Below are 23,727 nucleotides of genomic sequence, written 5' to 3'. Positions count from 1 at the left end.
CCAGCTTCTCTCCTCCATTCTGTCTGGAACCCATGCCACCAGGCCCCAGCCACTCCATGGAATCAGTTTCTGAAAAGGCCACATTGCCCAAAGGCCAATCTTAAACTCTCTTTTTCCATTAATCCTAGCAGCATGTTACACACCAAGTCATTCTTTGCTTAGCTTCCAAAACAGTACTTTCTCTTGGCATCTTCCCTCACTAGCTACTCTAACCTCTAAAGAGTCCCACTCTCAATTCCCTAAAAGACCACCTAAATGTTTATTACTTTAAATATTAGTGATATGTGGCTATTTCCTAAGTTTCAGCCCAGATCGTTCTTCTTAACTCCAAACTCTACCTCCAACTGCCTCCCTGGCATCTCCACTCGCATGGCCAACAAGTACTTCATTCAGTATGTCCCAAACCAGACATCTAACATCCCCACAGCCTGCCTCTCCTGCAGCCATTCCCACCTCAGTGTATGACAACTCCATTCTTCTAACGGTTCACATCACAAGTGAATCCTTGAACGTAAGAGCCAACCAACTCTTCTTACAGAGACTAGTAATAAATATTTTAAGCTTTGGAGGCCACAGAATCTCTATCATAGTTGTTCAAATCTGTGAGCATACTACAACTACTTTCAGTTAACAGGCAGATAAATAAATGTGGCTGTGTGCCAACAAAACTTTATTTACAAAACAGGCAAGCAAGTTGGATTTGGCCCAAAGACAGAGGTTTGCTCATATGTGCTTCAAGGCTTAAGTCAGATCACATTACTCTGCTGTTACAAATCCTCCAACAATTTCCGATTTTAGACAAGAATGACCTATGGGAGCCTACCCAATTTTCTACCCACCCCTAACCTCATCTTCTACATCTGTCCCCCTTCCTCACTCACACTAGCCACACATTTGGCTTGACGATCAGGAGTCAGCATACACACTTTTATGGATTCATGAACTCTCAGAAAACAATGTAAAATGCTACTATGTAGTTATCCACATAGTTTTGTCAAGGACTCTTAGTGTTCTCCACATTTTCAAAGGGGTGGTGACCCAAAATCTCTAAGCACCATTGTCCTAGACAAAGAGGCCACCATTTGAGGTATTTCTTCCAGTCTCTGATTTCTGCCCCTTCAGGTGCATTTCAACCCATGAATTCTCTACTTTTCACGACCCCCAAAAGAGCAGAAGCAGTAGATTCAAAGTAGACAGGGAGGTAGCTCATTTCTAGAGAAAAGACATAAATCCAGTAAGGTTTGTACTTAGCCCAGAGATGCCTTGTTCAAAAGAACCCTGCAAAGAGCACTCCCACTTGCATACCTCTGATATCATGTGTCCAAGGCTTCCACAGACACAGCCAGGCCAAAACCTCCGATGGAAGCTGTCCACAACTCAACAGCTGCACATAATCCCAGGTGAAGGCCGCAACAACCCCTCAAGACCTGAGAGCACTAAAAATCCCACAGATCCATATCCCACCATAGAAATGAAACAACAGATTAAGTCTTCCCTTTCTGTGTTCCTTCACTGTGCATTTGTTAAGATTAATTACTACAACACATGAAATCTATACTCAAAACTTATTGCAATTCTAAATGACAAGGTTGACATTTCAGGTAGTTCTATCATGTTGCTCACCTAGCTCATGGCAAAGGCATTTTTCTTGGTGCTTACCATTCAGTAGCGTTTGGTCAGGTGCTGGCATCTCATTCATCAACGCCTCAGTCAGTATTAACTTTTGGCGAAGTTGCTTATTTTGAGTTTTAAACTCCTTCAGCTCCCCCTGCAACTCCAGGATTTGACTCTGTAGATGAGCTACCACCTCCTGGGTAGCAGGAAGATGATACGTGTTTCCTAATGACCGGGACAACTTTTCTGGGATTGGCAAGCGGGACCTCTTAACGTCCTGAAAACACATATATACAACAATGAATACACTTCAAATATACTCTTTGGTTGATCTTATAAAAGTATTACTGATCTTATGAAACAGGTTTCAAATTGACCACCAAGACTGCCGGTTCCTACAATAGCATCTATGTTCAACTTCCTGTTAAGGAGCACCTATCTTGGCAGGTGTCCCTTGTAATTGTCAAGGGTCAACTTCTTGACATCCTCTCAGCCCTGGCCTACTGTCTTTGAACAATTCAGATGTTTCATATTTAGCAGTTCCAACACAATCTTCTGGGAAATATTTTTTCCTCCACTTCTTTTCTTATTTCCCACCTATCCCTCATGTAAGCCAATGTGTCTCCCACCATGTTAGTCCACCAGAACTGCCCTTTTACTTCAGGGGTTCCTGAGTCGCTAGTCCAGGGGATTTCACAACCCATCCATCCTCAACACCTTCATGTGCAATTGGTTATAGGCACTCCAAAGCCAACTAAAAATTCAACACTTCGATGCCATCATGGCACATCCTCGCCCATAAATCTACACTACTTCACTTGGCTGTCTCGGTAAATTACTCAATCATTCACTAGGAGTCATTTTTAAACTTCTATTTGTTCTCATCACTTTCGGCACTAAGCAGAGTGTAATGATTCCAACTCCTAAGTTGTGTCTCAATTCCTTCAACTCTTTTCATCCTACAATTGCCACCACCCAACATGAAGATAGCTGTTAGCTCTCACCTAGGCCACAGTAGGAGTCTCTTTGTTTGGGAATGGATGGAGACAGGAACTCAAGCACTCTGACCTCTCCTACCACAGAGAACATCCTGCCCTAGACATTCATGACACATAACACCTCTCTGCCAGCATTCCAGCCACAGGGTTTAGGCCACATTAATCTTATTCAAAGCACAGAGAGTTCAGGTAACTGATTTCCCAGGGACTCAACATAGGTTAAGTAAAGTCTCTCCTCTTGCCTCTGTAACTAAACAGCCAAGATACTGGGTCTTTGTTTCATCCTCCACCTACATTACATGTGCAGGATATCAGACCTGCAGTGTAAGCCACCACCAAAACCAGAAAAAAAATTATTAAACTTTCCTTTACTTTGCATACACTGGAAACCACATAGGTGACAAGAGGGTTCCAGACTCCCTGAAAAAAGTAGGCTTACCTTATTGCTGTCTGCCTCTAAAACTGGGCAAGCTTATCACCTCCAGCCAAGGCACACTGGATCATTTTCCTGAGCCTTTTAATGTCTGTATTTCCTCATGTGTAAAATGTACATATACTTTACAAAACTCATGGTTGTTGAGAAGATTAAATGAGATGGTATAGAGAGAACTGAGCAAATCTCTGATATACATAGTAGATAATAAAAATTTTAAAGCACAATTTCTCTTCTAAAACACAAGCAAGACAGATAATTTCAAGCACAAATATTTAATATATTTGGGAAAATTAAATCCATTCAATTATCCAATTTTCCTGAACAGAAAATGACATCTCATACACAATAGAAAAAAAAAAAAGCAAACAAAAACACAAACCAAAAAAAAAAACTACCTAGTTTTCCTAGTAGACAGGTACTGACTGAAGTAGCTGGGGCAGATGAGAGCACTTTCATTCTAGCCAAATTGCACAAATTTGCATTTTGAGTACCATTAATATAATAGCAGTATATATATATATTTTTAGGTCTCTACAGATATCTTTAGAAAACCCTTTTCTGGAAATTACAGTTTTGGTGCATAATTTAAAACAATCAAAAGCAATTTTGCTAATGATATATCTAACGCTCTTTGGTATGCACAAAAGCAGTAATTTAGTGGTCAGAAAATAAACATAATTCTCCATTCTGATGCTATGAAGCAGTGTGTACAGTTGATTTCTCAGGTAAAAAACAGCCATCAGAGACAAGAATCCAATGGTCTATATTGGAACTCTATTAGAAACACAACCTACCTCTTCCTTAGCAGAACACATCTCCCAGCCACAGGGATTCTCGACCCAACCTCTACTCTCAAAAGGATTGTAGTGAAGACCCAATCAATCACTGGCAAGAAGGCCTGGTTTTTAACAATCCTGCAAATTTGATTACATTTGCAGAGATACTTCAAGAGAATACTGTACCATTTTGGATTACCATGACTGAGAGGTAAGCTTGACCAAGGGGAAAGTGTCAGATACACTGGGAGCCCCAGTCCAAGCCCTTAACTGTTTATACTCTAAAGTCATTACAATTTTATTTCAATCTGCTAAAGGAAAGGTTCATCAGCAGGTGAAAACTGTATTTTTGCACATTTTCACACTGAAATCTTATGTAGCCAGTATAAAGAAAAATGTCTCCAATACATAATATGAAAGAGAAAGCTACAGAAAGATATATAAACATAAGCCCATATATGATTTTCCCAAGGAAAATATGAAAATATCCTGACATAGACAAACAAGACAGGGTTGGGGCTAGGAAGAGAGACAGAAGATGGGAGCAAGGAGAGAGGGAGGGAGGAGGAAAGCTGGAAGCACACACACCTCTGGGTGGAGGCCAAGAGCAGTGCAGGCAGAGAAACACCAGACTTCTTCTTTATATAAAAGGAAAAATATGGTGGCAATGCACGCAATATACAAACTTACTTTGTTGGCCACACTGGGGCAAGGAAAGGGAGTGGCCTGCTGTTCTGGCATCCTGCATTCGTTCCCTGGCTCGGCACCAAACATGGCATCTGTTGGCTTCTCTTCCCAAGCTTCTCTCTTTCCATCACATTCGGGTAGCTTGAGCAGGTAGCTTTCCACAGGCACAGTCTGCACTGAGGCATTTTTCAGCTCCACCTTGGCCACTTCACTCATATTTATTGGCTGGGCTTCCACTGACTTCAGTTCACCATGGGGCCTGGTGAATGAGTTGGCTTGGACCAAATGTCCAAGTTCATCTCTCAGCTGAATGGCCATTTTCTTAAGTGTCTTCTCAGTTTGACCATCAAGGTGTTCTTCAGGAACTCCCTGCTCTGCTAAGCATATTTGTTCCAGAAGCAGTTCATGTAGTGCTTTCAGAAGGTCTGGCCTGTTTTTCCAAAGAGTAAGAAGCAAGAGAAATAAACACATCCTTCATCCACTTCCCAAGTTGTCCCCACCAACTTTTGTCCAGATTCTGCCTAGCTAAATATAGTCCCCACTGTATGCCAGGAACTACACCAAGCATTTTATCCCATGTAACCTCACAACACCCAAGCAAGGCAGTTACTACCATGTCTATTCCATGGATAAGAGCAGCATTTGGCACAAGGTACACAGCAAGTGAGTGGGCCACATGGATAGTGAGTGCAGGCTGGGCCTACGGAGGAACAAGTGGGACTATAAGCTGTCAAGACATCAGAGTGCCCAACTCCAACCCAAGACACTGGCTTCATTCAAATATCCAAGGGCAAATGTAGCTTTGAATGTATCTCACCAATGTGTCTGGTTCATGGGTAACCTGATCTATTCTGGTGCATAGTGGGTGTTCAATAAATAAATGAAGAGATGTTTCATTAACATGCATACAGGTAGATCAGAAGGCACACTGGCTTTGAAGGCTGATAAAAATGCCTTCGGGGGTAGGGATTCCTGGCATGAACAAGGCCACAGATCCAATAACCAGCGTACAAAAAATAAGAAAGTAAGCTAAAATGACCTCAAATTCTAACTCTGAGTTTCTCTGAAAAAAAGGTAAGTCTTCTTCCATAGGAGAACTACAAGGACTAAACAAGATAGTGTCTGGGTGGCAGTTACTTTTTATGTCCCTTGTCACACATCCTTGGCTCCTCTCTGACTTCCGCTACAGCTGTGGGACAGCTCCTACAGACACAGCCAGTCCCATCTGGAGCACCTCTGCACGTTATTGCCTGGGTTCTTTCTAAAGCTTTCTGAGCCAGCCAGCCAGGGAGTGTGGAAGTGGGGTCAGCTGATACCTCTGGGGAACTCTCAATCAGTGGGGAAGAGATCTGTGGGGAAAATTTCAGGCTCTACCCTTCAGGGGACAACAGAGGCACAGGCTATTTTGCCCCTAAAAGGGTGCTCAGCAGGATGGGGCCCCAGCTGCCTAGAGCATTTACCAGATAAACATTGTACTCTTACTGGCTTGGTTTTCACTGTCTCACTCTCCCTGAGCTCCCTCTGGCACTCCTGCTCCCTGGTGCCACATTCCAAATTAATCACTTGTACCCACATCTGTATCTCAGCCTCTGCTTTCCAAAGAAACAAAAGTAGGCCAGCATGTAAAACACGCAGAATAATGCCAGTGATTTAAGACAACTCTTTTGTGAATGTGTTTGTTATGCCAGGCACTGTAGGGGTAACCAGGGATACAAAATTGCCAGCAAGGAATTAGACTTCTGTGAGAGCCAGCGTGTACACAGATCACCACTCCACAATGTGACAAGGGAAACAGAGGCAGTGTGGAAGTTTGGTAGGGTTACAGGTCAACTATCCCAATGACCAGACTACAGGTGAAAGAAACATGTCAGACAGAAGGGAGCTTCTGTAGTTGAGGAGAGGTTGGCAGGGGATCAGTGCAAAACAATCTGAGCACTGACAATGACATGAACAGTTACCACAGTGCAGTGAATAAAGAGGTAAGACCGGAAAGCCAGGCTGGGGAGACATGAAGGGTCTGGCATGTCACATAAAGGAAAGGAGGGCCCTAAAAGGCTGTGCTCCAGAAAGGTAGAGGGACTGCCTACCACTTTGAAGGTGGTGTGAGCACACATAGGAACTCCTTCCACTCTGTTCTGGTCACAGAAATGACAGTAAAAATCCATGAAAGAAATCATTTCAAGGTGCCACCAGTGGGCTCATACTCAAAATAAAGCTACCAACAGATCAGACACAGAAGAAATAGCCCTGAGAAGAGAGTCAGACTGGGGGCCTTTGCAGAAAGCAGTGAAGCCAGAAGTTCAACTCCCAGGGTAGAAGAGGAGCCACAAAAATGTCACTGACCCTTATTAAGAAGCCCAGCTGAGATAACTTCAAGGCCACCACACAAGGAGAATATAGGTGAGATCTATTAGTACAAGCAAACCGAATTTGCACAGAAAATCCAACAAAAAGGGTAACAATTCCATAAAGAAAATAGAACTCACAGAAGAAGACTTAAAAATAAGAATGTTTTTTATCACCCACAAAATAAAGGAAGGAAATGTATTCAAAATAAATGAAGAAGTGAAGAAACCAAGATAGAGAATTGGTGGGGGAGGAATGGGGCAGGCTGCAGGCAGGGCCAGCTAGAAGGCCACTTGTATTCCAGGAAAGGGATGGTGCGGGTCAGGGTGAGGCCATGCAACCTGCAGGAGAAGGCAGGATGGCCACACGATCTTAATTCCTTTTCCTCTCCTTGCATTTCCTTCTTCCTGCCTTGCTTCAAGAAATCTTTTGAGACAGAACAGACACTATAGTTCCTGTAACATACCCTGGCCCTCTCTCCCCCTGATCTTTGCTACTCTTGGAAGTAGCAGGCATCTTGATTCATCTGCCCCACTGCATCCTCTGAGGGCAAGAAAACAGCCCTCCTCACAGCCTGATTCCTATGCCACAGATCAGGGGCAGGGGCAATCTGCATCATCAGGAAACAAGACCAAAGAAACAAAAAACAAAACTAAGATGTGTGATACCTTGCTCACTTCTATCATGGTATCATCCAGAGTATGAAAACCATCTTAAAACTACCAAAAACCAAAACTTTAAAAATGCTTCTGTATTACAAGAATCAGGAGATATTAACCTAAATTTTCCTTTCCCCTCCTTCTTTAACATAGATGAGAAAGGACAAGTGCTATTTCAGTTAGTCAAAGGAGAATTCCTCACACCAAACAACACACAATAGAACCCAAGAAAAACACTTTACAAATGGGGTAGAAGGTGGGAAAAGAGGCCATTATAATACGCTAAAGCAGAGGTGTTATTAAGTTAAACATTTCAAGTGTTACTTTCATGGAAATCTAATAGCAGATTCATTAAGCTATCACTGTAACCAGGACCTTTGGAATGGTTCAGTCCAAGGGTCCTATCAGAGACCCAAAAAGTGTTTACATGCCCTTTCCTGAGCATCTGTGCCACACAGAAGGTGTAAAGAAAAGCACTGACATTTATTAAGCACTTACAATGTGCCTCATCCTTTAAATACACTGAATCCTCAACTCAGACTGTGAGAGGGGAACTATTATTAACCTCACTCTACAGGTAGAAAAAATGTGCTCACAAGATTCAGGATCCCTCAGAAAAATGACTGAGCAAAGATTAGAACCCAAACCCTTCTGATGTCAAAAGCAGAACCAATTCTTCCCTGCTTTCTAAACTTCTGCTACCAGGGTGAGCTATTAATTGTCCGCATGTTCATTCACATATTTATTGAGTACTTTCAATGTGAGACATAAAGCAGTGGCTATGCATGGTAAAAAAGAATTGTGGAGCTTACATTCTGTTTAGAAGACAGACACAGTCATATAGATACTGATAACTACAGTAATAAAGTACCTCAATGTAAAGTAATGATAAGTAATATGAGCAGGAGGTAGGGAAGGAGGAAGGAATAAATCCAGAGACAAAGCATCAAATAAGATTCTGTTTTGGGCTGGGGATTCAGCTCAGTGGCATAAGTGCCTGCCAGGCAAGTGTGAGGTTATGAGTTCAATCTCCGGTGCCACAAAAAAAAAAAAAAAAAAAAAAAAGATTCTGTTTAGATGGAGTGGGCCTCTCTACAAAGTTGTTATGCAGCAGAGGCACCATTGGTCATATACATGTGGCTAAAGTACATTCCAGGTAAAGTGAATAGCTATTTCAAATCCCACTGGTGAGAACAAGCTTGGATTATGCAGAACAAAAAGGTCAGTGTAGCTGAGGTCCAGTGAACAGGAGAGGGGGCTGATGAAGACAGAAAAATGGTAGGGGTTGGGTCAAGAAATTCTCATCTTGGCTGTGGCTCCTCCAGGGGGAGAACCACCAGTGTCTCCTGAGATCCACGCCATGTTGGAACTTAGGACGCTGGGAAACCAAGCAAGCAGCTCCCCTCCCTGGTAAGCAATAGGGAGCCTACTGGCCCACAGGCTGAGAGTCAAACATCCCACTTCCCCTGCCCCCATTAGCAAATGGGAACCAGAGATCTGAGAATGTCTTGGGAGTTTGACCATATGCAATATAGCAAATTAGGGGGATTTCCTTCTATCATCTCTTTGAAGGCAAAATTTTTATTACTGTTTTGCTTTATTCTGATTAATGGTACTGCTCTGTTTTGATAAGTTCTATAATGTTCTGTATTTCATTTTGATATACGTGATTGAAAGAACAACTATTGTAAAGATAACGAGATATAGTGTAATACCTATTACACTGTTACACTATTATCCCAGTAACCTGCTGTGAAGTTCTGTACCAATTTCATTACACTGTCTCAGTTGGCTATTCTGTCTTGTTTTGTTGTATTTTACTACCTTCAAAATAAAAAATTAAAAAAAAAAAAAGAAATTCCCATCTTACTTGGTCAACACTAGGAAGTCATTGGAGGGTTTTAAGGATGCAAGAGACATGATCTGATCTAAATTTTAAAAAGATCATTCTGGGGGCTGGAGGTATATAGCTCACTGGTAGAAAAACTTCCTTGTTTGCACAAGATCTTTGTTTTGATCCCTTGTATCTCAAATAAATAAATAGATCACTTTGGTAACCTTGGAGAATGGAGGGGCAGAAATGGAAGCAGGGAGACAATTAAGGAGGATGCACTATTGGAGGAGTCAGGCAAGAGGTGACAGCAGTTTGCACCAAGCACCGAGAAGTGAAGTGGTTGCATCAGTAATAGATCTTGGAGGTGGAATCAATAGGATTTGCTAATGGACATAGGAACTGAGGAAATTACACTTTTGGTAACAGTATTTAGATAGACAGAAATGCTATTAATACACGAGGCAGAATGGGGGGAATCAGATTAGAACAAGGAGTTGGATTTTGATCAATTCATGGTAAAATGTCTACTAAACATGCAGGTGGAGATGCCCAGGGCAAAGCTGGCTATGCGACCTAGAGGACAGGTCTGGACTATAAGCATACAATCAGCAACCACAAAGCACACTCTAGTATCACGAGAGGGTAGAAAGATGCAGCAAAGAAAGGGATGAGAGCAGAGATGGAGCAGGAGTGGCCACTGGGGAAGAAGGAAACATGCCAGAGAGAGAGGGGCTGGCTTCTGCTCAAAGCAGACACCAGATTTTGCAACTTGGAAATTATTGTTGACCTTGATAGACACAGCAGAAGTTATGAAAACACTTAGACTGGTAAAAAAAAAAAAGAGAGAGAGAGAGAATAGAAGGAAGAAAGTGGAAGCAGTGAAAACAGACAAATCTTCTGAGCCTGGTTTGAGTGGGAATAAAGAAATGAGGAAGGAGCTGCAATGGATGTGAAATTAGAGGACAAGGGGTACTTTTCCCAAATGTCAGACTTCACATATGTCTTATTTCACATATGGGGCTGCTGCAATGATTCAATATAAGAGAAAAGTGCTGATACAGAAAAGAGAAGGGGCTAGAGAGGACAAGAACTAAGCCACAGGGGAGGACTGGTCACAGTAGGAGCAGGGATATTTCTCCCACAGCAACAGGCAGAAAGTTTGTAGCAACAGAGGCAAGCAATGGTTTGCATTCAATTGTTTCTGCTTTCTCAGTGATGTGTGTGGATCAAGGTCACTGGCCAGGAAAGGGTGGAATTAGGAGCGGAAAAGCTGCAAAACAGCCCTGTCTATGCCATGTTGAAAGCTCATTTTGAAATGAGCGACAATAAATACAAAATGTGATGTGACCTATGAACACACACTATCTGAGTTCCTGACCATATCAGGGTCTTACGGACATGGCATGTGAATGGGGTCAACAAAGGGCAAAGGGCCGGGGGCTGGAGGGAGGCGCAAAACCAGAGTGAGCACCTCAGAGGGTTTGTTCAGTGAACAATGGTCTCAAAACAAAGGACACTCATCCCTTTTAGGTACTGGAAGAAGGCACTGTGGTTGAAGAACAGAAGGCAAGATAAGAACAACACACACAGAGCTAAGGGGCTGGGTTACCAGATCTCACAGGGCCTGGCAAAGCAGGGAAAGATGCTGAGCCCAAGAAGTGTGGAGATTCTCTCAAGGGTCTAGATAAGATGATACACTGAATTTTTAAATAACTGCTCCAAAAGTCTGTGGAAAACAGGCTGGAAGATAGTAGCAAGGATAACTGCAGGGGACTGGTTAGGGGGCTACTGCAGTGATCCTGGAGAAATGCAACATGAGCTACGGGGAGAGGAAGCAACAGAGACAGAGAGAAGTAGACATATTCAAGATCTATTTAAGAGGTAGAATGATTGGAACTTAGATTTGGGCAGTAAAAGAAAGAGGAACACCCAGGTGGATGTTGGGTTTCTGGGGTCCTGTCTAGAACTTGACAGTCTAGTCCCTCACTAATATAGAATCTTGAAACAAGACATCTTCCCTAGCAGAAAAATACTTAGTCCTTTTGTTGATCCTCTGTGGACTTTTAGGGACCCCTGCCAGGCTCACATTCTGGTGGCCCCTTACCTGTCCCACAACCATCCCCAGAACTGCAAAACCAGATGTCCGAGGAGCAGGCCTCTCTACTTAGTTAAAACTCAAGACTGCCCTCATCTTTTCTTAAATTCTTAAATAAGCATATCATCCCCAAAGAGACCCCCTTTTATATTTTTATAACTTTTCTAGCTATGAAATATCACACCTAATTTAGGCTGTAAACACCAAAAACTTACATTGGCAAAATTTTAAACCATGTTCTCTTGGGAGTGTGGGTCAAATGAGCTGGAAGCATGCAAAGCAAGGGCTGGGCATCCCGCACACAGAGAATGTCAAGGCAGGAGAGGGACCTGCCAGTCCACCTCCAAGATGGGCCGTGCTGAACTTTTCATTCCACCTTCAACAAATAAGTAACCCTGATCAAGTGAAAGACAACTAATCGGACTAATGTTACTAGTAGAAAAGCTGCTTCCTAGTCCATCCTGACAGGTTCACTGTTACTACCCCATGAGGCCCTCGGGTAGACGGCTAGAAGGCAGAGGAGCTCAAAGACTGAGCATCTTAGGCTTGAATCTATTACACCTGTGCACTGGGGTCAGCAGACACTGGCTCATGACTGAATAAAGAGGCACAGATCCCTGGCTGACTGCTGTACTTGCATATGTCAAGAATCTTACCTGGGAAATTAGGAAAGATTAGGAATTGGAAAGGCACAATTTATAGAGTAATACTGCCAAAATCTTACTTGAGACTGACCTGAATCTATATATCCGTTACTTCCCTTAACCCTTATCAGAACCTTATGTGGTAAATAATTGTCATTACCCCACCCAACCCTCCTTCACAGATGAAAACACGAAGATGAGTAGAGATGGCACAAGATCTAAATGGTACAGTTAAACAGGAGCTCAGTCTGTCTCACTCCAAACCCTGCTTCTCCCAGGGTAAGGAAAACACCCCCCACACACCTCTGGAAGGAATGTCTAGGTAATTGGTGCTTCCCCAGCCAATAAGAGTATCATTTCCTGTAAAGTCCTCCAGTGGTGCTACCACTAACTAGCTAAGGGAAAGATGAATGACCAAGAAGATCACCTGCAACAGCCCATAAAGCTTTTATGAAGGTGAGATGAGACCAAGCAAGTGACATGTCCAGCCAGAGCCTAGTGTGGAGCATGTATGCTGGCCAGGCCTTCTGCAGGAGCCTAAACTTCATCACCAGTCAAAACCCACGCCAGGGCAGCAGATTGGGGGTAGTCTAACACTAGCACTGGCCAGCGACAGCCTGAAAGCCTACAGAGCAGACACCTGTGAGGGTATCCTAGAGAGAACTGAACACAAGATGCCACAAGTCTGCTTGCTGTGCTGGCTAGGCAGGTGCTTTCTTCAAAAATGTGATTATATCGAATTCTTTTTTTTTTTTAATTTTATTTAAGGAGAAAAAGAAAAAAAAAACAGAAAAAGGGTACAAGTTATACAGAATTTCAGAAAGAATAAACAGTAGGGAATCACTAGTTAATAGATTACATATTCTCATCTTAGAAATAGTTGTTCAAGTTACAAAATTAAAGCATATAAAGTGGACTTTCAAACAGTGAGACTACAAACAGTTTTGTTCAATGATCCAACAAAACTCAGTAATATGGTTATCTATCTTTTACACTTAAATATATACGCAGTTATATCCTTTAGAGCACTTTCTTTTCCTCTCTTTTGCACAATGACAATTACACATTTTGGGTTTTATTACCCCCACAGTTCTTACTACTTTTTTTTGAAGAGACTAAAACCAAATGTGATATAACAGAACAGAGTCAATCAAATCAAAAGGATGGACATAACAGATAATGTAAAAGCAAAATACCAGGTGATCAACAATGGTTACCATACTGCCTCTTGCTATCTTAAAAAGAACTGCCTATATTATCAGTTATAATAAAATTGAACAAAACAGTAAAGAATAAACCAAAACACTGGAGACATTACAGGACTTTAAAAGAAGATAATAGTCAACCAGAATGGGCATCATAATGAATCTTATTTTCTTCACAGTTGTTGCCTATACTTTCGAACTTGGTACTATCAAGCAAAGCAAAATAGGGGAAAATCAGTCAAAACAAGATGGTGAGGGCTATACAGGGTTTCAAATCAAGTTAATAGGAAATCAAAGTGAGTTACTATAATGTATCCTGCTATTTTTTATTTTTCCCTTAATTAAAAAGATAAAAATAAAAAATTAAATAATTAAAAAAAGGAGATTGAGATAAAAGAGGGCATAACAACAAAACAGCACAGGTCAAAGCATAACCATTTAAGCAAAATAGTGTTTCACCACAAAATATCCTGACATAAAAGTAGTTACCATAGTGTCTCTTTCCTTGAAATCTTTGAGTATAACTTTGTATACTGTAGCACCAAATATATCAAGACAATGTAAAAGCATTCAAGAAAATGACAGTATTACAGGGTATTTAGAACCAACTACCAGAAAATGAACAATAGTTTCTGTATAATTCCATGTCTATAAAAGTTTTTGCTTATATTATCACATATAATAAAATCCAGTAAGATACAACCTGTTAAGACCGATGGAGACAGAAGAATAAAAGCTTGATGGGACTTCAAAACAAGATGATATTAAATCAGCACTAGCTATTATGATGTCTTGTTTTCTCCAAAAAGCTGTTCCTACCATCCAATCTTCTCTGCCTCATTTCTGTTGAGCTCTTTTTCTGTCGTTTGTTGTCAGTTTGTCTTCTTCATTTCGCTTTCTCTTCCATTCATTGTGGCCTCTCTGCCACTGTTTCTGGGATCTTGGTATTTTCCTTTTTTAGAATATCCTGCAGTATTCTCTGTAGAGTTGCAAATTGCCCTAGTTCCTCTTTATCCTGGAAGCACCTTGTTTTTCCATTAATTTCTAGGGACAGTTGTGCAGGATATATCAATCCTGGTTGGAGGTTATTATCTTTCAAAGCTTGAATTATTTCCCCCCACGCTCTTCATGATTTGATGGTTTGTGCTGAGAAGTCTGCTGTAATTCTGATGGGTGTTCTCTTGTAAGTGATCTGTTTCTTGTCTCTGGTGGTTTTCAATATTCTGTTCTTATATTGGATTTCTGGAATTTTGATTATTATATGCCTGAGTGTAGCTCTGTTTGGGTTGTAGGTGGCTGGGGTCCTGCATGCTTCATACATCTGAGTATCTTTACCTTTTGCTAAATTAGAGAAATTCTCTTGGATTATTTCTGTGAATAGCTTTTGTAGTCCATTTGTTTGTGTCCCTACTTCTTCTTTTATGTTAATTCTTAAGTTATAGATCCTCTTATCATCTTCTAGCCTTTGTATTTTTGCTGTTTGTTTTCTTGTTATTTTTAAGAAGTTTTTCATTTCATGCTCCCACATCACAAATCTGTCCTCCAGTTCAGATAATCTATGCTTAGTTTCTTTCAAGCTGTTATGCCAGCTTTCAATAGAGTTTTTAGTTTCCTGGTAATCTCTTTGTACTTGCTTCATGTATTCTATGTTTTCTCTATTTTCTCCATCAAACAATTCTCCCCTTTTTTTCTGTTCTTCCATTTCACCATCTGTTTTTTCTTGGGCGGTGCCTAACTATTCTACTTATGTCTTGCTTTATTTCGTTAAATACTTCGCTTTTGAACTCGTCTATGAGGCTCCAGAGATATTGCTTTATGTCTATTGGTGCCATGTCTGATACTGCATGTTTTCTTTCCTCATTCTCCTTTGCATTCACCTTTCCTGGATCAGTGTTCTCAGGATTGGGGACTGAGGACCCTTTCTTGTTGCTTCCTCTTCCTATACTTTTTGTTCCTTCCATACAAGCGAATATAGGAGGCCCAGTTTTTTTTCTCTTTGTCTGTTACAGTTTGTTTGAATTGTGCTGGCTAGGTGTTCCCGCCCACAGCAGTGTACTAGGGAGACACAACCTGGGCAGCCTCTGCTGGGCCCACCCCTCCAGGTCACCTACTTAAGGCTTCACTGCTATGGTGCACCTCTAGGCGCTGGGACCTGGTTTGGGCTAGCTTACTGGGTCTTAGTCAGCAGCATCACCCAGGCCAGGCACTCCCCACCAATCCCACTTGAGAGGGGAATATACAACTAAAGTTACTGCAGCGTCCTATTCCGGCAAGTCTGCCCGGTCCCAGTATGTCCTTTGCTGAAGCCTCCTACTCTATGGAAGGGTCCCTGTTCTGCTCACTCACCACAGCTTGATGCAGGGCTCCCTGCCAGTCCCACTCTCAACTCTGTTCACTGGTTCCCACTCTCAGAGTTTTCGCACATCTCTCTCCTTGCTGTGCCAATTCAGATGCAGCAGCGGTAGCAGAAAATTCAAATTGTGGCTTCCAGCGGCGCGGGCTCCAGCTTCTGCACTGAGACCTTATCTGTTCCTGTTATAGCACTGGGATTGCATTTCCAGTTGGTTTCTCTTAGCTTAGTTCGTTCCTGGGTCAGCAGGGTACATCTCCCCCTGCTTAGGACTCCTCGCACCGCACCATTCCTGGACTCTAAGCGGGTATCTCAGAGAGCCTCTGTTGCTGCTGCTATCTATCTGCCATGTTCTCCCGGAAGTCTATACCGAATTCTTAACACTCAAGAGATTCAGAACACAAATGTGGAAGACTTAAGATCAGAGCCCATGTGCTTGCCTGACAACTGGCTGAGACGGACAAGCTCCCATCCACTAAAAGGAACTCCTCCATCCAGCCTACCATGCTCACATAGCAGCCAAATGTGCCTTCTTAGCTCACATTCCCCACAGGCATTTTTATAAAGTCCTCAGAGAGACAGTGGTTATCTTCTAACTCTGATGCCGAGGTTACAAACCTGATGTTTAGGAAGCATTCTGCTTGTGCATACGAATTATGGTCACCTAATTCCCTGGGATAACAAACCAGAACACCCACTGGGCATGTCCCTCAAGGGCTCATGCTTCAAAAATGTTAGGTATCAATGACTGGGAAGAGTCACCCTCACAGTCACAAAAACAGAATGCTTCAGTCTTTTTTTCCCACTGAAGCAACACTCAACAATGATCTAAGTCTTAGCCCAGTGAAAATACAGACATACTACAATGCCTGGGCCTTTGCCAACAGTCGTGGGCAGTAGTTAATGACTCTATCTATACAGACAAGAATTGAAAACTTTCATTGAACACATGATGCATGCCACCCCTTGTTCTTAAGATTTTTTTCCTACCCCACAGCAACCTTAAGAAGTGATCAGAGAAACTGAGGCACAGAGAGATGAAAGTACAGTTCTTTCTGATTCCAACACCCAAGCAGCAGTCATGGATGAACTAGAAAAAATATGAAAGGGAAAACAGCTCATAAAGGATTAATTTAAAAGATACAAATGTACTGAACGTTTCTCCTTTTTTTTTTTTTTTTTTTTGTTTTAAGGAAAACAACCTGTAGTATTTCCTCACATAGGAATGACTCCCAGCAGATATAATGAGAAGAGAATTTTAGTTCAAGCTCAACATAAAACAGCAGAGTCACAACTACAATGATATTTTTTAAGCTGTTGTAGAAACTGGAGGAGATTCCAGCAGGGCTGATTTCTCTCGCCAACAGTCAAGCAGCCATTTCCAGGGCTCCCAGGAATAATTCTCAAGGAAAGCTTTCTTTTACTTCTTTCTAATGGGCCTGCACAAGGTTTGCTGAAGCCCCCTCACAGCCACCAGAGCACAGCCTAATTACCTAATTGCATGACTGGCAAGATTCCTTCCAAGCCATTTAAGGAGCTCTCTCAGGTATGTTGTGCAGCATGCCCATCTAAATCCATTTAGCAAAGCGAGTGCATTCTCCCCTCAAACCAGAGTGACAAAGCCATGCCTGGGCCCCACACCTACCTGGATTCCAGTGACAGCATGGCTCTCTCATTGAAGAGAGGGCCAAGTAGGCCCAAGAGCTTGACACCCTCTAGATTCTGGTCTCCAGGGAAGCCGGCCTTATTAGCTCCATCATACACTAAAATATTGGAATCCGTGTGCCTTGAATATCCATTTTTACAGCTTCCTTTGGCACAATCTTCCATAATCTGTAAACAAAAGTACTTGATCAAATACTGAGACATGAAAGAGGAGGAAGGAATACCTGGAGAAAAGGGAAAGGATGGAGATGCAGGGCAAATGAGCACAAATAAGAAGAGGGAAATGCAAGAGGACAAGGAAAGAAAAAGAGGGTTGCAGACGTATAGGTCAATACACACTCACTTTCCTCATCTATAAAACGAGGATAGCAATGCACCTCCCAAAGTGGTCTGGAGAATAAAACATAGCAAATGTCTTACTTTCTAAAGGTACATGATGGACATGTGTTCTCCCACCCAATAGCTAGCTCCTTAAAAGTTCTTCCTGAGGAGGTCATGGAATCCATGTCATCAATAGTGCTTTGTACATTTATTATATACCTCTTGCCCATACTAGAAAACCAACTTGCTCTTTACAGACACATATTAATTAACATGGCTTTGAAGTGTCTCATTAGGAAGGTGGAGAGTTCCTAATTCCCATGGAGATGTTATTTACATATCCACCTTCTTGGGTCACTGAAAGTCCCAGAAGAGTGGCACCAAGGCAGCATCCAGTTAAAGCCTGTTCTGGGCATGTTTTGTGATGCTCCAATTAGCATTCTCTCTCCCCTACCCAAAGCTGTAAATTTCTTCTACCATCTATAAATAACTCCTCTTGACTTCATTGCTGCCAGTGATATACACACTAGCCATCGCCCCCATCTCTCCACACGGGAAAAATGACTATGACTCTTTAAAATAGAAGACAAGACCCACACAAATGAGCTGTTATTTATAGCTCTTGTTTGCCACCAATCTAATTATTAAATCCATCATACAAGCAACTTCCAAAAGTGGAGCAGTCTAGAGTGGAATAATAAAAATAGAAACATTATCACTTACTGAGCACTTATTACATGACTTTCTTTTTAAATATTACAATAATCCTAAAGGAAGCATTAGTATCCTCACTGATGAGGCAACTCAGGCTTAGAAATTAAGCAAGAGTGAACTAAAATCACCAGAGAGCAGTGCCACAGCCAGGACTCAGAATCAGGCCCATCAGATTCCAAAGCCCCTGCTTTCAGTTGCTTTGCTCTCTGAAACTATGTCCATTATAGTATCTCCTGTTTGTGACACCACAAACCTGAACACTGAAGACTGAAAATGCCACACTTGTAGCCTCCTATCTCCTACCACAGCTCAGTCCACAGGATTTTTCCAACCCTGGAGACCATATACTCCAACTAATCAGTTGGAGTATGACAGGAAGAGCATTCTACATGGATGGGATCAAATTTGCACCACGCCCAGGTAACACCAGGGGACTGAAGGGCACTTACTTCCATCCATGTCCCTTACACTGCATTCAAGTGATCTGAGAGTTCATGGCTGTCTACACTTGAGGGTTCTTATCCCAGCCCTGACAATGACTTACTACTGTGAGCTGCGAATCAATCATCTCCTATCAAAAGCCTCAGTTTCCCAATGATAAAATGAACACGCTAAATTAGATGTCTAAACATCTATCCAGGTCCAACATCCAATCCCTGTTATTCTATTCTTTTTATTGGCAATGACACATTTGTTCTCATGTTTCATGACTAGTTCTATCATCCAGTTTAAAACTTCTGATAGCAAAAAAACTGGCACACAGCAAGCAGTCAATACAGGCAGACAAACAGGACACATTCCAGACACACTCCAACTGAAGGCTGGCTCCTGAAGGGAGGGGGTGCAAAGAAGATATGTTCCTACCTCATTACTTGGCTCCAAATGCTTGTCACTTTGGAAATTATTCTCATCATCCTCTTCATCTTTGATAGAGTCCTTGTCCTCCTTGCTAGGCAGAAGCTACATGGAGCATGTAATGATATGAAAATGCAACCCAAAACAAAGTGCAGCATGAATATGTATGAATAAGTCACTGGTGTCTTTTTAAAAATGTAGAACAAATAAACAGACAAACAAAAAAGAGGCAGGAACAAATGCCAAAGCCATGAAATAAAAATTAACCAAAGTTAAGAGTTGCTAATTCTAGCAAATCACACATACAGCTATCCAGGATCAAGTAAAATTTAAGGACAGGTTTCCCAAGAAAGAGTGAAAGGCATCTCGTGTACCCTTGCTTTCCACACTGCTGGACAACAACTAAGCTGCCTGTTGTGCTACTGCCAATTCTGCCACTGCTAAATCCACTTTCACATTATATAAAAGTAAAGAGATTCTAGAAAACAGCTATTGATGGAATTGAAAATACTAAACAGCAAAAAAAAAAAAAAAAGCAGCTAGTGAAATTTATAGTGTGCCCATTTATGCATCACTTCTCCTATTTAACACAGCACATAAACCTCTTGTCAGACTGTCACACATCTGAGATGGACAGTCCCAGCCACACTGTCATTTTACTGACAAAATGTCCTCATCATTAATGAGAAGAGTACTGAGTTTGTCTGATGGTAACTTTATACTTTTGGATATGAAGGACAGCTATTTATAAAGACTGCATAAATCTAACACTTCAAAGAAGTATAGATGTCAAAACTTCTGTGTTCTTCATTCTGCAGAATGGACAGCACGAAGTTCTCAGGAAAGCCAGACCTCAGCTTGCCAGAAAAGTAGATTCTAGTCATGGAACACTTGCATAACCAAAGGGAAAATGAGAGGAAGGGGATCAAATGCAGCTGTTTCAGAATCACAGCAAAACTGTCTCACTAATCAGTGGTGAGCTCTGCACTAAAGATGCTAAACCAGAGTGCCAGGTTGCATATTGGGTAGCTCCACATATGAGACACTTAGGGTTCTATAGCTACAGTTATGTTTTATGAGTTCCTACATTTAGTCCATTATGTTCATAACTCTCTCAGCCCAACTTAAAGTCTTCTGATCTGCTTAGAGGAAAACCTTATTTTGGAAGAAAAAAACCCAACTTTAGAACATTATTTTACAGAAAATTCTCGGGGCCAGAACATATTCATTCTACCCACATCCAATCTGTGATCAGGATCAAAAAGAACTGGTGATCAAAACCCATATCTTATTATCCCATCAAGCATTAAAGAGACCAGATATGCATAATTATATTTAATAAAGCATAAAAGTTTACAAATATGGGTGAGGAAATCTCTGCTTCTATTTGTTTCTCCCTCATTATTAAAACATTTTCAAGTGATACAGACCGTCTAGAACTATCAAACTTATTGGTGGGAATATAAAAATGTTAATCCACCTTGGAAAAAGTAACGGTGATTCCTTACAAAACTAATAACCCTATGACCCAGGAAGTTTATGCATAGGCATTCATCATGAGGGGAAAAAGTGATATGATAACAAAAAGAACTGTGTTTGAATGTTCTTATTACCCTTTACGCAAAGAAAGAAAAAATTCAATACATTCATAGAATGGAACAACAAAAAAGAACAAAGTGTTGATTCACATAAAGACATGAATGAATCTCAAAAACACGGAGAGTGAAAAAAGTTTACACAAAAGAGAAAATACTATACAATTCTGTTTATATGAAGGTCTGCCATAGCATAGGAAACATTAATCATAGAAGACAAAATCATAGAAGAAGCTGAAATACGTGGAGAATCAGGCTGACAAAAAGGGACACAAAGAATCTTGATAAGGATCTGATACTTGTAAACCTCAGTCAATACTGGCTTAAATCTCTGTTCTTCATCATATATTAGAAAAGGTAACTACAAACATACTGAAGTTAAAGATATAAATGCTGAAGTAATTAAGGAAAATACACTGGTATTTGCAATTTTAATTAAAATTTATCAAAAAAGGTAAAGCATAGTGATGACGGATATATGTGGAAATGTTAACAGAATCTAGGTGGACAATCAAGTGTTTCATGATCTCCTTTACAAGTGGAATATAAAAAGCTGGTCTCTTAGAACTTGTGAGTAGAATGCGGTTCCCAGGAAGTAGGGTGAGTTACAGTTTAATCCCTAATTTGTCCATTTCATAATGTACATGTACTGAAACATCACTGAGTACCCCCCTTGATATTTATAATTTTTATTTTTTTATAAATCAGCTACAAATAAATTTCCTTTTTCAAAAAGGTAAGATTGAGTGATGATGGACTGTGGCCACTGAGCACTCTCCCTCCTAGCTTCTGGAAAAGAGTCACATCTCACTTTCTGCCATGAGGGTTTTCCTGCCACCACTCTCCAGACACTGCCTATGCCAGGTCCCCAAAGACCTCTAGCACAGGAGTAAAATCCCAGTAGGGTCAGGGAGAAGGAATGAAGAAGCCCCTTGGTACCTACTGTGGACAGAAGAGTTCACCCAAGTGTAGCTGAGCAAATTATCATTAATACGTTTCATTCCAAGTTCAAGTATCGAAAAATCTCAGTTATTCTGCCTTTCCAGAATCACAACTATGCCATTCCTCAAGACACAGTAACCTGCATGCCTCCAACTCTGCTGACTTGGTTAAATTAAAAGTAAATGCTCAGTTTCCAGCAATCATCAAGAAATTAAATGTGTGGACACAGGGAAATATCCCTAACATCAATGTGACTCAGCAGTTTTTAAAGACAAAGGACAAGATGTCAGAACAAACTGTGAGTCACTGTATCCAGGCTCTGCTTCGACCCTGCCACCAGCCAGAGAGAGGACCCACCGCTCCCAGTGTGGACCTGCACCAGCTCATCTCCATCTCCATCTCCACCTCCATCTCCCTGCTCCTCCTCATCCTCCAGTCACTGCAAGCTGGCTCCTCCTCTTACTCTCAGGAAACTGACTAGGTCATGGGACTTGGTTGGGTTTTTTTCACTCTTGCCTTTTCAGAGAATCTGACACAACATGCCCTCCTCAAAACACCACACTGTGACTCCATTGTCTCCTGGTTCTCCCTGGGCTCTTTCTGTCCCTTCCCCCTTCCTGGCAGGCCAGGCTAACACCCAGCTCCAGGATCCTTGGGACTCTGCAATCCTCTAGCAACATCACCGGGGCAACTGGCTGTTTCTCAGTTATGCACTAGACAAGAACAGGGTTCACATCTTGGTTCATAGTTTTAATATCAATGCCTAGTGCTCAATAAAACACTGCTGAAAGAACAAACGTAGAAGTAAATACATTTTTCCAAATGAGAATTGGAACCAACTGGTTTTCAGGATTACTTTGGTTCTTGCTACTGATAATGTGTTCCTCAGAGTAACAGAAGCATCATTACTCAGAAGCTTCTCAGAAATACGGGTTCTCGGGCACCAGGCCAGGTTGATGAAGCAGAATCTGCATCTTAACAAGGTCATCAGCAAAGCCACAAACCCATAAAAGTTTAGAAGCACTGCCCATTGTGTTATAAGGACAGCTCCAAAGAGAGCCAGAAAAGGGTTATGATTCTGACTCTACCACGGACTCACTAAAGAAAAAAAAAGTAAAATGGAATAGCTGTGTTTTACTGAGTGCCTGCTACATGCCAGGCGCCATGCCAAGGCCTTTTAAGCCAAGTGAAACTCCTAAGTAAAAACTTCTAAAGTTGAATAGTTAGAATATTCCTCCTTTTAATGAAATTAAATTTACTCTGACAAACCAAATTATCCTGTTACTCTTAATAGAACATTTAATAAGCACTTTCTACTTCTGAGTAGCATTTCTGTCCTTTAGAGCACACAAGGTCTACTTCTTGTTCAACATGACAACCCTACAAATAGCTGCACTCAATTAAATTATGCTCATCTAGCCATGCTTTCTTTCCATGCCAATTTAAAAAAAAAAAAAAAAGCGCTTCCTAACCATGCTATGGATGACAATACAATGGTCCAAGTAGTAACTGACCTTTGCTGCGCACTTCAACGTACCCGTGCCTTATACTACATATCCTTAGCACCTACAGATGGCAGGTCCATGTGTGTATAGTTCATGGTTTTCAATGCTTACCACCTTGCCTGTAGCCCGCTGCAATCACTCCTGTGTGGCAAATCTCAACCTTCTATAACATCACTTAATAATCAACAAATACATCATAAGCAAGTCATGATGGCACATGCCCATAACTGCGATACTCTGTGAGGCTGATACAAGAGCATCACAAGGTCAAACCCATCCTGGGCAATTTAGCAAGACACTATCTCAAAATAAAAAAGAGCTGAGGTATGTAGGTCAATGGGAAGACCTTGGGTTGAATCAAATAAATGCATATATACATAGACGCATAAAGAAAATAAGGGGCATTTGATAAGAAGTTTTCAAATACATACTGAAACAAAAGTATAGGTGGTTCTGGACTTTGTTTGTTTGGTGGAGCCAGCAATG

General features: G+C 41.4%; 1 protein-coding gene across 10 annotated transcripts in view; it reads right to left on the bottom strand.

Annotated features, from left to right (window-relative positions):
* Cdk5rap2 (CDK5 regulatory subunit associated protein 2) overlaps positions 1-23,727 on the bottom strand; it is a 185,376-nt gene that overhangs the window by 54,398 nt on the left and 107,251 nt on the right. For all 10 annotated transcript variants that reach the window (XR_010051176.1, XM_063259938.1, XM_063259943.1 and 7 more), the window contains 4 exons: positions 19,209-19,304; positions 17,290-17,477; positions 4,515-4,941; positions 1,660-1,891 (listed from right to left, as the gene is read on the bottom strand). Coding sequence is in view for 9 of the 10 variants with exons in the window: in XM_063259938.1 (XP_063116008.1) it covers positions 1,660-1,891; positions 4,515-4,941; positions 17,290-17,477; positions 19,209-19,304 (943 nt within the window). In the remaining variant the exon portion in view is untranslated. The remainder of the gene's footprint in view (positions 1-1,659; positions 1,892-4,514; positions 4,942-17,289; positions 17,478-19,208; positions 19,305-23,727) is intronic.

Source organism: Cavia porcellus, unplaced genomic scaffold, assembly GCF_034190915.1.
Source record: "Cavia porcellus strain 051 isolate PalLab524CR breed Dunkin Hartley unplaced genomic scaffold, mCavPor4.1 scaffold_1, whole genome shotgun sequence".
Lineage (NCBI taxonomy): Eukaryota > Metazoa > Chordata > Mammalia > Rodentia > Caviidae > Cavia > Cavia porcellus.
Note: the sequence above shows the minus strand (reverse complement) of the source record. Positions and strands in the feature narration are given on the sequence as shown.